Below are 12,678 nucleotides of genomic sequence, written 5' to 3'. Positions count from 1 at the left end.
ACAGATTTCAGCATACCCAAAGGCAACAGCAGTGCTTGTGCGAAATCATGGGATATATGTCTGGGGAGATTCTTGGATAAGTGCCAAAACTCAGGTTTGGTTCTTATGTTTGAACTTGGATTTTTTTTTTTTTATTATAACTTGTTCATCTTGATTGGTATTTGAAAATTAGATGAATGCCTTTTGCTTTCGCAGGATTGTCAGTTTTCAAATTCTGCTATATATTTTGTTTTATTTGCCTTTTCCTTCAGCAAGCCTTCTCTGGATTAGAAAGAAATTTTTTGTTTCTTTATCCTGTGTCATTTTTGTTTCTTAAATCTGTTTGTGCACTCCTGATATATATAATCAATCTATTGTCATCTTTAGTGAACATCTTCAACTAGATGCTCTACATATCATTTTACATCTTAATTCGAAAGCATTTGTTCGCGCTTTGCATATCAAAATCATAATTACAGGAAGTAATTATAAGTAAATTCACTAACAAGCTTTTATGTTTTCATATAATAGATGGGAACGATGGCTGAAATATATCAAGGGAACTTAAAAGTACCAAGAATTTATGAAACATTATTAATTTATTTACCTGAATCTGTTTACACATATATGTAACTTGTAGGTATCCCATCAGGGGGGAGCATGTGGTCAAAGCAACACTCACTCTGCAGAGATCATGATATACATACTCACCTTGGAAGATCAAATTGAGGATGCAACTTGTCACGACCCGGTCCGGTTAGCTCGTATAGACGAGGCGGGAACGAAAATCGGACAGGCAAATAAACCATAACTTCTAAAACTTTTTAAAGACATAAATTATAACTGTAAGAACTTCAACACGTAGGAAACAAGGGCCTCTAATCATCATATAGACAAATCTAGCATTTCATATAACATGAATGTTGTTTTTGTGGCAGTTGCTCACTTTGATTGCGCTTTCACAGATTTCAGCATACCCAAAGGCAACAGCAGTGCTTGTGCGAAATCATGGGATATATGTCTGGGGAGATTCTTGGATAAGTGCCAAAACTCAGGTTTGGTTCTTATGTTTGAACTTGGATTTTTTTTTTTTTATTATAACTTGTTCATCTTGATTGGTATTTGAAAATTAGATGAATGCCTTTTGCTTTCGCAGGATTGTCAGTTTTCAAATTCTGCTATATATTTTGTTTTATTTGCCTTTTCCTTCAGCAAGCCTTCTCTGGATTAGAAAGAAATTTTTTGTTTCTTTATCCTGTGTCATTTTTGTTTCTTAAATCTGTTTGTGCACTCCTGATATATATAATCAATCTATTGTCATCTTTAGTGAACATCTTCAACTAGATGCTCTACATATCATTTTACATCTTAATTCGAAAGCATTTGTTCGCGCTCTGCATATCAAAATCATAATTACAGGAAGTAATTATAAGTAAATTCACTAACAAGCTTTTATGTTTTCATATAATAGATGGGAACGATGGCTGAAATATATCAAGGGAACTTAAAAGTACCAAGAATTTATGAAACATTATTAATTTATTTACCTGAATCTGTTTACACATATATGTAACTTGTAGGTATCCCATCAGGGGGGAGCATGTGGTCAAAGCAACACTCACTCTGCAGAGATCATGATATACATACTCACCTTGGAAGATCAAATTGAGGATGCAACTGTCCTTGACAGACCCCTCAAGGACTCGCTCAGATAGGCCTTCGCCTTAGAGGGCACTCACCCTAAGAGAATTGGTTCCCCCAAAGCAACTATCCATAACTGAGAGCACCAACCTCCCATGGGTGTATCAGATCAAGTTACAAGAAGTACTAACATGTGTAATCTACAAACATAAATCTATGGACCAAACTTGTCCGAGGCTAGTATTAGGTTTTGCTCAGGGACTCGCCTTCACGGACTTGGTCTACATGCTAGGTCCCGAAAACTCACCCAAAGTACTCTCTTTTAAAGACTTGACCAAGGTACTTGGCAGAGGGGAGGGGACCATGCCAGAGATAGGCGCCTATGTGTAGACCATCCAGCTAGTTTATATGTCTGTGGAAGGCTTCATTGGTCACATAATGTACTATTTTTTCTATTTATTCTAGGTATAATCTTTGTTGTAGCTATTTCAACCCTATAAGTAAGTGGTGAAAAAACACATTTTAGACTTCATGCTGTGGAGATTACTCACAAGGATGATGCTATTTTTCATTTTTCATTTTTGAATATCCCGAGCAATTGGATCAAAGATTTTTCTATTTTTCCCCTTATCGTCTATTTTATTGTAACGATGAGTCTTAAAATGTTTAGTCATATGAGATGTGGCGTCAATTTTATTTCAAATATGACAACACGATCGTTATATTTTCATTTCTTTTAGAAAAATCAAGTCAAAATGACTCCAAACTTCTGGCCTGAATCTTTTGCCCTTCTTATCTATCACTGATAACTTTTACAGTTTCAACCAGTGCAATAGTATTTCCAATTGGGGTTAAACTTAGATTGCTGCTAGATTGTTGTTGATAACGGGTTAACATTGCTGCTAGAAGAAGTTAAATCATTGATATTGAACTGATCACGTGATATAATCATTGGGTAAGTAGTTTTACTACTGGGTTAATTAGGCCTTCATTAGGGCATTGATGGGTCACACAAAATTAAATAAACTTATTTTTAGAAATGTGTACATTTAAACCAAATACTTATTTTAGTTATTTAACGATCTCTATTAAATTTGGCGCTTTTTGCTTTTTTTTTTTCTCACAAGTATTTGCAACTACCATATATTAATCCTTATAATATAATAATATCAGGCATTTGACTTTCTAAACTATTTTATGATCAGGTACGCTAGGCGTTGAGATCATTGTTAAAAAAAAAAAAAAACTGGTGGTTCATTCCTTTTATTTATTTATTTATTTTTACTGTAGAAACAATTCAAGCAGTGAATTGAAAAAGTCGTCTTTCAGGATGTCGGGGCAGTTGGGCGGACTGCATGACATCTCCATTTTAACAAATATGTTTTATGTTTATATTGCTGCTGATTATCTTGACATCATTTTGCCTAACCAATTTTATAAGCTTAACGGAACAATACCATTTATGTCTGTGTTGCATCCTAGAATATTCGCGGCGGTAGAGAAATATAAAGTTTAGTATCTTAACTTTGTATGAAAATCTAGCACATAATCAGATAAAAAGATAGGGTGCAATATTTATAAGATACACCAGAGTTTTTACGTGAAACCCCTGAAAAGGGGAAAAACCACGGGGCCACGCCCAGTTGAAATGATTCCAGTAGTGTTTGAGTAGATTACAGTTGACTGAATCGTTCTTGACGGTGATCAGATTACAATAAACAACTGTCTGATTGAAATCTAGTGACAAACGAAGGTCAGGCGTAGGTCTGGCGACGTTTGGTCGAGCGGAAGTTCGGCATCCGTTGGTGGTCCGGTGGAAGTCCAGCGTCGGGAGGTGATCCGACATAAGTTTGACGTCAGGCGGTGGGCCGGCGGAAGTCCGACGTCAGGCGGTGGTCCTGCGGAAGTCCGGTGTCGGGTGGTGGTCCGGTGGAAGTACGACATCAGGCGATGGTTCGGCAGAAGTTCGGGCTTCAGTAGGTGGTTCGACGGATGTCTGTGTCAGACAGTGGTCCGGCGGAAGCCCGACGGTGGTCGAGGAAGAGCTAGGTGGCAAGAGCGATCTCCGATCTCTCTTCTTGCTTCCTTGCTTGAGGTCCCTCTTCATGAGAGCGAGGGGTCTATTTATAGATTTCTTAGAGTGGCATGACCAGTAAATAGGAGGAAGATTAATGGTAAATTGGGAGTGATTTGAATGGATAGATGATGTTGATTCCCTTGATTGTGGACCGTTTACTGGATATTTGAATGTTTAATGATATCAGAATTTAGTGATCTTGGGCTTGTTGGATTCGTCTCGTCGAGCCGATCAATTCGAATATAAGCATGTCATGTTTGGAAATTGTTTGGTAAACCAAATTATGGTTTGAACCTTCCAAATGTGCTTCGGGTCTTTGATTTGGACTCAGATTGAGTCAAATTTAGTGTCGTTGGGTTCGTAATTCTGAGACGTTTAGTTCAACTATAAGTTTGTTGAAATCGGATTTCAGATGGTCCCAAACTTAATTTTTGGAATTTCCAACTTGATTTTGCCTCGAGATTCGTGCGTGATCAAGATAATTTTTTGATTATATATCAGTATGTTTTTTCTATAAATTGCGGTTTCAGCTCCTTTGATGTTGTCATTTTTCTTTTAGCTTGCACTTGTGCCATTCTGCCTGTAATACCTTTAACTATTATGCACCAGCCTGTGTTCTGTTTTTTTTTTTGAGAAGCTGATGACTGTATTTTTAGGCAAAATTTTTCCGTGTTTTAATTCTTCAGGCAGAATGTTATCATTATCTATTTGAAGCTGCAATCAAGCTCCATCAGTTGGGCATTGACTGGACAAGTCCAAGTCACGGTCCTAATAATCCATATAAAAAATGTGGCTATATAACTTCAGATACTTCTGTGGAAGCTGGACTTGCCAATGGAACTCAGGCTCCTGACAAACAGAGGGTAAGGTTGCTGCGTCCGTTATTAATTGTTTTTTTAGTGGGGTGTTGGGGGATGGATGCTTGCGATGTCTATATTTAATATTTTAGATGATTTTATCGCTTAGTTTGAAAATTTTGCATTGCCTTTTTAACATCTGACAACCATTCCAGTCAATTCTTCAGCTTTTTCATCTGATTGAAATGAGGGATTTTAAGCAGGGTTATCTTTGATGGTTTTCAGAAATGCATTCTACTTGACATTGAGGGGACAACTACACCAGTATCTTTCGTTACTGAAGTTCTTTTTCCTTATGCCCGTAATAATGTGCGGAAACATTTGATGTCCACATATGATAGTGAGGAAACTCAAGATGACATTAAGCTGTTGCGTGCTCAAGTAAGAATTTAAGTTTAGTGCATCTTCCATGCACGTTTTATTTCATGGCTACTGTATTTTTGTTTTCACTATTGTTACTTGATCCATTTTATTTCCATGGAAGAAGTTGATCAGAACAGTAAATGGGTTGCTTACTCTCTTTCTATAGGTTGCTCCAATTTGAAAAGAAACAATTATTCTTATGCTTATCATTACCTTCTGTGGGCTTTAAAAAATTCCCATTGGCTCTTTTTATGAGTGTTTATGAGCCATTTTTTTAGATGATAGATTAGATATCAAATAAGGCCCTATTAAAAAATTTCACCATCATTTTGTGTGGCCTTTATCATCTGATTAAGTTTTTCCTTAGCACAATCCCCAATTATTAATTATTCCTTTCAATCACCAGAACGAACATTTGATTAAGGTTAGTTGATAGTCTTTAAATATTTAGCTTATAGTAATTTTTTGTTAGCTTAGAGCGGTTGGTGGAGGAATGATCATGAACATAATTAAGATCCCAATGTTTTATCATCCCTAGTGATCATGGACCTTAGTCTATTTGGTCAGCAGAGTTAATCTTGCCAATCTAATTGATTGATCTTTGTCAACAACCATGACTTGCATCATCTAAGGGGACATTATAGACCTCCAATGGACATTTGCCTAAGAGGTTAATTTTAAATCAACATTAGCTAATAGAGAGCTTAATATACTTTTAGGTACATCTTATGGTTCACAACTCATGGGCTGAGTCATTGGGGAATATTCGGGCTTTGACCATAATTATAATATAATAGTGTCACTTGCCGGTAGACCACCTAGTCTGATTGTGCGTGTCATGTCCTTATTGGTGTCAGGTTTTTGAAAGGATCATATAGATACACTTTATATGATAGTTTTTTATGATCTTTTGTCAAACTTAACATTATTTACAAACAGGTGCAGATGATGGATGAGTTGTTGCTTTAAGCTTGAAGCAATTGTTTGTTGCTTGAACATTTTTAGATTTTGTATGTTTTAAATTTATATATTTTTACATAGGGGAATTTGACTCTTGATAGGACATAATGGAGAAAAATTGATATAATGGAGAAAAATGATTCATGTAGCTGACCCCACATGATGGGATAAATGCTTGTTGTTATAATTTTAGTCAACTTAGTTAACAAAATGATTCAACAAATCAAGATCGTTTTGAATATTTATGTAAGCATTTGTTATGAAGCATAAATCTTGTCAGCTCTAGTCATTGTAACCTGAAATATTGGACTTTGAAAAGTGAGTGTTAATTAGGGCGGCTCATTCAAGAGTGTGCGTACGAGATGATGAGTTTTGATTTTAAAAGAGAATTTGCATATATGTTAAAGCTATTACACACTTTTTGGAGCTATAAAATGCAAGTTTAATTCTCCTTAAATATACTCTAATTTTAATATGACACATCACACTTCTTAGAACAGCTATATGAGTTTGATTTTAGTGAATAAGCATAGTTTAAAGGATGTGCATTGTCACGACCCGACCCAGCTAGCCCGAAAATAACGGGGCGGGAATAGTCGGTTGTATGGAAAGCACATATAAAATATAAACAATTTCATTAAAGTTTTAATGACAGGACATAAACATCATCCAATTATATGAAAAAGCCACTAATAACATCATTACCAAAGTTATCCAAAGTTTGTTTCTTCTCACATAACTTCTAAAATATATAAAACCACAATTACATAAACTTCAATAAACTGTTCAGACACAGGTACAAACTACATAACTCAAACTCAAACTCAACAGAAAACATAAAAAAAATATTTCTTCCTAAGGTCCTCTACGAGACTACGACGGTAAGTATACTGTCATCTCGTAGCCATCACTTCTTAATAATTTCTCCTGAAAAATATTTTCAAACGTAGGATGAGCCAACGCTCAGCAGATAACATGTATTTATCTCAAATTCATGACTTAGTTAAAAACAAAATATTTATCATGAAATTTTTTTATTCAGAATACTTTGAGAAACTAAAATCAAACATTGATATGCATAAACTGGTAACCTTTTCATGAAAAAATTTCTTTAATTATTTCCTTAAAGATCTTCATTCTTCCTAAACTTTTCCTTTCATCAACTTTTCTTTTTATCTTAACCTTTCATTTGTATGCATAAAATACTTGATCATAAATTATACACCCATCTCGGCAGTATCAGTGTTTGTACTGATCAGGTACACAGTGTTTTGGCCATTTCTTTTACCGTTTGGTTCCGAAGAACCCCATTACCATTTAGCTTTTGCAAGCCCCTTTACCATTTGACTCTGTAGAACCCCATTACCATTTTAGCACTTCTCGATCAACATGCACATGCAATCATAATAGATCTCATAGGGCTTAAGTTATTTAGAATTTCATATGTGTTCGTTCAATTCGTTTCTTGCATAATTATTCTCATGTCTATCTAAAAAATTCAGTTATGTGACAATAAGCAAATATAAAATCTATCTTGCGTAATAACATAAAGAAATCTCAAATATGAAATAGTTGTATGAAATAGAACATTTATAAGCTGAACATGTTTTATTTAAGAAAATTTAGAGAATTTAAAGACATGAATTTGATTTAAATATAAGTACCTATCTCTCTTAAGCACGACACTTCCTCAAAGTGTCAATTCGACACAACTCTTTCACCTTAACCATCACAATCTAAGAAAAATTACAAAAACAGACGTGTCTCATAATTCAATCTTCATTAAGGTTGAATCTAAGTATTAAGCTGAAACCCATCGTTTTCCCCTTAATTATTTCTTACGACACTTAATGAATTTTAAATAAATTAATCTAAATTTTCGGAAAATCGTAACTCTTAAATTTCATGAAGTTTATAAGCCAAAATTATTCCTAAATATTAGGAAATTACAAAAAATGAGATTTTCACTAAAAATCAAAATTTTTTGTTTTAAAATCAAAGGCCCTTTGAAATAAGTTTTGAAATTTGGTTTTAGGATAAAGCCCTAATTTTCGTTTTCCAAAAAATTATCCAAAAATTTTGATTCTTTCATTAAATCATCTCTCTTAATCCTTACAAATCCATTTCGTAAAGAATTTTGGAAGAATACGCATTTTTTTTTTGAAAAACCCTAGAAACTTCATCTCTAAATATCTTGAGATTTAGAAGAGGAAACAAAATTTTAAGACATACCTTCTTCTTCTCTTGACATCCTCTTCGATTTCCCCTAAATTTTTCGCCGGAAAAACGTCATTGGAGCCGCCGTCGCCCTTGCTTCGTCGCTTATCCTGCCGCTCCCCTTCGGTTTCTCTCGGCCAAACGTGCGAAACAAATGAGGGAGGGGTTCGGTTTTGCCAATTTAGGGAAATAGGAGAAGCCAAAAGTCCATTATACCCTCACTTAAGTAAATTTGGCCATTTGAAAGCTTAGGGGTAAAGTTGGCATTTCTAATCTTAATAATTTTATAATTCCCAAAATACACATAATTTAAAAAAGGTTATATATATCAAAACGATCAGAATTTTGCGTAAGATGTTATAAAATTATTTCCATAAAATTCCGTTAACTTCGAAATTTTTACTTAAGTTTCGTCGCGACGCATTGAAAAGCGTGCGACCACCTACGATCGTCGTTTTCGGGTTTTACATGCATTCTTTTTAGAGTACATGTGAGAGTTCACTTTTGACAATTGATTTGCTTTTAAAAATTAGCACATTTGTTAGTGTTCACACCCTTTATGCAAACACACTTGTTGATGTCTTTGATGGTAGATACTACATCGTTAGATTGTGTGCACAAATTTCATTAGTTCATTGCATGAAGTTTTATTTGCCTACATGACGTGCGAGTCATTGTAGTTAAGTAGTTTGTCTCATGACACATGTACTAGATTTTAAAATGGTCCAGATTCAATTGTTCATGCAAATATAGTCATTAAAATGTGCGCACATCTTTTATTTTGAGATTTTACTTGCATTCTATTTGCTTGGAGATCTTTAGAGAACATCCCAGTGAACTGAATTATGCTTGTTTGTGGATCTTATTATGAATGTTGCGAGTTAGAGTTTTGTTTTACATTTAAAACAGCAAACCTTGGTTAATTTTATTTTTGTTTAGTTTGATTTTTATCCATATAGACCCCATTGGAAATATTTTTCTACTTATAAATAGGAGTGCTGTCATAGTCATATTTTGTAGTCTTTTCTCACTTTCAATCAATAGTTTTGAGAGTTCTAAGAGTAGTGAGAAAGTTTTCTTTGTGCTCTTAAGCGAGCTGTCGAGTCCTCTGGAAGTCCTTTTTCTATGCTCAGTTCATTTGATGCAACAAGTAGCAAAATCAAGTGTCCTCATTTTATAATTTTGCATGTAATTTAATTTTCTTGTGTAATGCAATACAAAGTCATTTTAATTTGGTTCTTTTCAAGTGAGTGTAGAAAATATTTTGGCAACGCTTCTGCATCACCCACATGTAGAGCGTGTCAGATAACATGTTAGGTCTGCTCACCATATCAAAAAAAGCGTGTGTGGGTGTATATCAGACACTAGGGTTGAGTTTTCTACACCACCATGCCAAGAAATGTGTATATGCGTCGTAACCTACAGGAGCAAATATACAAACATGGGATTTCCTCGTTGCATCAAGAAAGACCCATATGATACTTTAATTAGACTGTCACACCATTGTCAAATTATACCTTATACGAAGCATTTTCATGGGCAAGATTTCTAGCGAGAAGGAAATCTCACTTTTTTTTTATAGTATAAATTTTTTTGTAACTCTATATGTTTTACTTAGAGAAGGATAGAGAGGGAGAAAGAGAGGTGAACACTGAGATGTTTGAGTGTCGATCATTGCCGATAAGCTTGGAAGAGGAGGTTTAAGTTTGATGGGCATCTGACGACCATGTTGGGAGTTTGAAGTCGCATAGGGGTAGGCTATTGATGTTGAGTCAGAGGTTTTTGAGAGATGATCGATAACAAGTTGGAGATGGGTCAAGAGATTGAAAGCTTGAGTGGGGGGGGGGGGGGGGGGGGTTGAAGGGGGAATGAGGCGGGTTGAAGTAGGAATGAAAACCTAGGTAGGGAGACCAAGAATGTAGGAGTTCACCATTAGCTTGCCTTAAGAGGAATGACGAGTGGCATTAGAATGATGTTTAAGGGGCATAATTTTGAGATTGTCGACGGTACTGGGGTTGATGTAAAGTTCGAGGATGTAGGAGCTAATGTCGACGACGCTCGAAAAGGAAGGAAGAGCAACATTGATTGGTTGTCGAAGAAATGCTATTGAGCTTGAAGCAATGATGAGATGGCAAATTTGAAGAACACACGTGAGATTGGTGAAGTGGTTTGTATTTTGGCGAGAACATGTGAGGGAGGGCACGTTGTTAAGGAGGATTGTGTGGTTTGTAAGTTTTGCGAGGTTGGGTTAAGAGTAATTAAGAATGAGAAATGAACAAGTGATCGATTGACTGTGCTATAGAAAGTGATAGGCTCGAGATGAGAAGCATGAGATTTGTGAAGTGAGAGTCATTCAAATGATTATGTGCGAGAGTTTTTTTAAAATAAATACTGAAATATAAAGTAACTGATAAAGTTTTTGTTGAATGAAATTTAAGATATTATTTTGATTAAGTATCGAGAAGTTATGTTCAATTTAACTTACCATAGTACATATAAGTCTATAATTGAAAGTCATAGGTAAGTTTCGAGGATGAAATTTTTGTAAGTGGGGATTTTTTTAGTGTTTATTTAATTTAATTTATAAATTAAGAGAATTAATTTAGAAGATACTTTTGAGAAAAGGAAGGTTAATTTTTTAGGAAAAAAAGATTTAATTAAAGTTAATTTTATAGTGATAATTGTTGTATATTTCAAGACTTTATTAGGATTAATTATTTATGTTATTAGATTGTATAATTTAAAATTTAAAAATTGATAATAATGACTAAAATTATAAAAAACATAAATTATGAGTTATAGAGAAGATATTTAGATTTAGTTGGAACTTAACAGTTGACAAATTCAATAATAATATCATATAATTAATTAAAATGTATCAAATTAATATTTAAATTTTTAGATGTTATGCTCATATAAATCGAAATTAAATTTAAAATGATGCTAGCGAATTGGAAATAAGGATAATTATATTTTAAACTAATTATTTTAATGGCGGGATTTTTTCATAGGCATTAAATCTACCAACATCAGAATGAAGGGCAAAAGTAAAGTGGCACTATCTAAGTTTAAGATGAGTACTCATGTTTCTTTTATTATAGTAATGATTTTGTTTGGTCGTGACATGAATTGTCATAGCATATAGGCTTTTGATATGTAGCCTGGATGTTTTTCAAGTCCTAAGGCGTGCTGACGGGTTTCTGAAAGGATATGCGATTTTGGCCTTCTAGAGCTTGCCTTTTTTTTATAACCTTATGATCTATCCATGAATAGAACATGTCATGAGTTGAGGAGCAGTCGACTAGCAAGTTTAATTTTGGAAATGAAAACTAACAACTTGTTGTATTCTTTTCTTCTAAACACTAAACATAAGACTGAACTGAAATGTGTTGGATGTCCATGAATTTTGCTTGCTTTTTAGTTTTTAAGAAACATTTTTATTTCTTATTTACGGCATCTGAATCTGGAAGCATATTCTATGTAGATTTTGGATGATTTGGAGAAGGAACCTTCAGGTTATGTACCAATTCCACCCGATGAAGCTGGGAAAGAGCAAGTGATTGATTTCTTAGTAACTCATGTTGAGGAGATGATAAAGGCTGACCGAAAACTTACAGCACTGAAACAGTTGCAGGTAATCAAACTGAAGTTGCTTTAGAAATCTTGTGAGCATAACTCCACGGCTATCTCAGAGTAGTTTTTTCTATGCTTTACAAGCAGGGCCATATATGGAGAGCTGGTTTTGAAAATAAGGAACTACAAGGTGTGGTCTTTGATGATGTCCCTGAAGCTCTTAAGAGGTGGCACACGAATGGCATCAAGGTATGGTCCAAATAAATTTTAGGATGTTTCAGTCTTCCGATTGAACGTTAGAAGTGAATTGCTATGAGGGTAGGAGCATCTATGGGGTTTCTTGGGTTGGCTTTGGTTCAGCCCTTTAGTGCAAGAACCATTCTACTGTACCTTAAACTGGCACATGTAATAAGCTGGGGCTATATCCTTAAGAAAAAAATTAGGTGAAGATAGCTCAATTATTTTAGTTGCACTAAGTTAGTATTCTTGCTTTGCATTATTTAGTTCTAGAGTTTTTTTAGTATCAATACCAGATAATATTGAGCAAACTACGAACCAAATACAGAAGAAACTGTTTGAGCTCTGCTCACCCAAAAATCTCTATTTTTGACCCAATCCTGACCTTAATAATAAACAGGTTATCTTACCCTTGCTGCATACATAATTTTATGATTAGTGCTAACACCGTTGCTTGGGTAAAGTATTGTACTTGGTTCACAAATTTGTCAAGAATGTGTTAACGGGTCATGTTTGGTTGGTTCTAGAAGGGTCAAGTCAATTCTTCTATACTTGAGTTATTTTTACCTGCTCCTTAATGTCCATCATGCATCATTTTTGGGTTTGCAAGTCAACCAGCACTCTGCTTAATTTTTTCAGGTCATATTCTGGTCGACCGATTTTCTATGAAACCTGTGTAGGCATCCTAATACTTGTCAGATGCTAAAGTTGTGAAACTTGACTGTATTCTTATTAAACCTCTCGCATTGATTTAAGATTTCGTCGGATAGGAAC

At 34.7% G+C, this 12,678-nt stretch overlaps 1 protein-coding gene across 1 annotated transcript in view; it reads left to right on the top strand.

Annotated features, from left to right (window-relative positions):
• Positions 1-12,678, top strand: part of LOC110105767 (probable bifunctional methylthioribulose-1-phosphate dehydratase/enolase-phosphatase E1 1) — a 35,100-nt gene that overhangs the window by 6,440 nt on the left and 15,982 nt on the right. The window contains exons 5-9 of the mRNA XM_020835396.2: positions 5-94; positions 4,384-4,560; positions 4,780-4,935; positions 11,579-11,728; positions 11,815-11,916. Of these exons, the coding sequence (XP_020691055.1) occupies positions 5-94; positions 4,384-4,560; positions 4,780-4,935; positions 11,579-11,728; positions 11,815-11,916 (675 nt within the window). The remainder of the gene's footprint in view (positions 1-4; positions 95-4,383; positions 4,561-4,779; positions 4,936-11,578; positions 11,729-11,814; positions 11,917-12,678) is intronic.

Source organism: Dendrobium catenatum, unplaced genomic scaffold, assembly GCF_001605985.2.
Source record: "Dendrobium catenatum unplaced genomic scaffold, ASM160598v2 fragScaff_scaffold_1342, whole genome shotgun sequence".
NCBI lineage: Eukaryota > Viridiplantae > Streptophyta > Magnoliopsida > Asparagales > Orchidaceae > Dendrobium > Dendrobium catenatum.
Note: the sequence above shows the minus strand (reverse complement) of the source record. Positions and strands in the feature narration are given on the sequence as shown.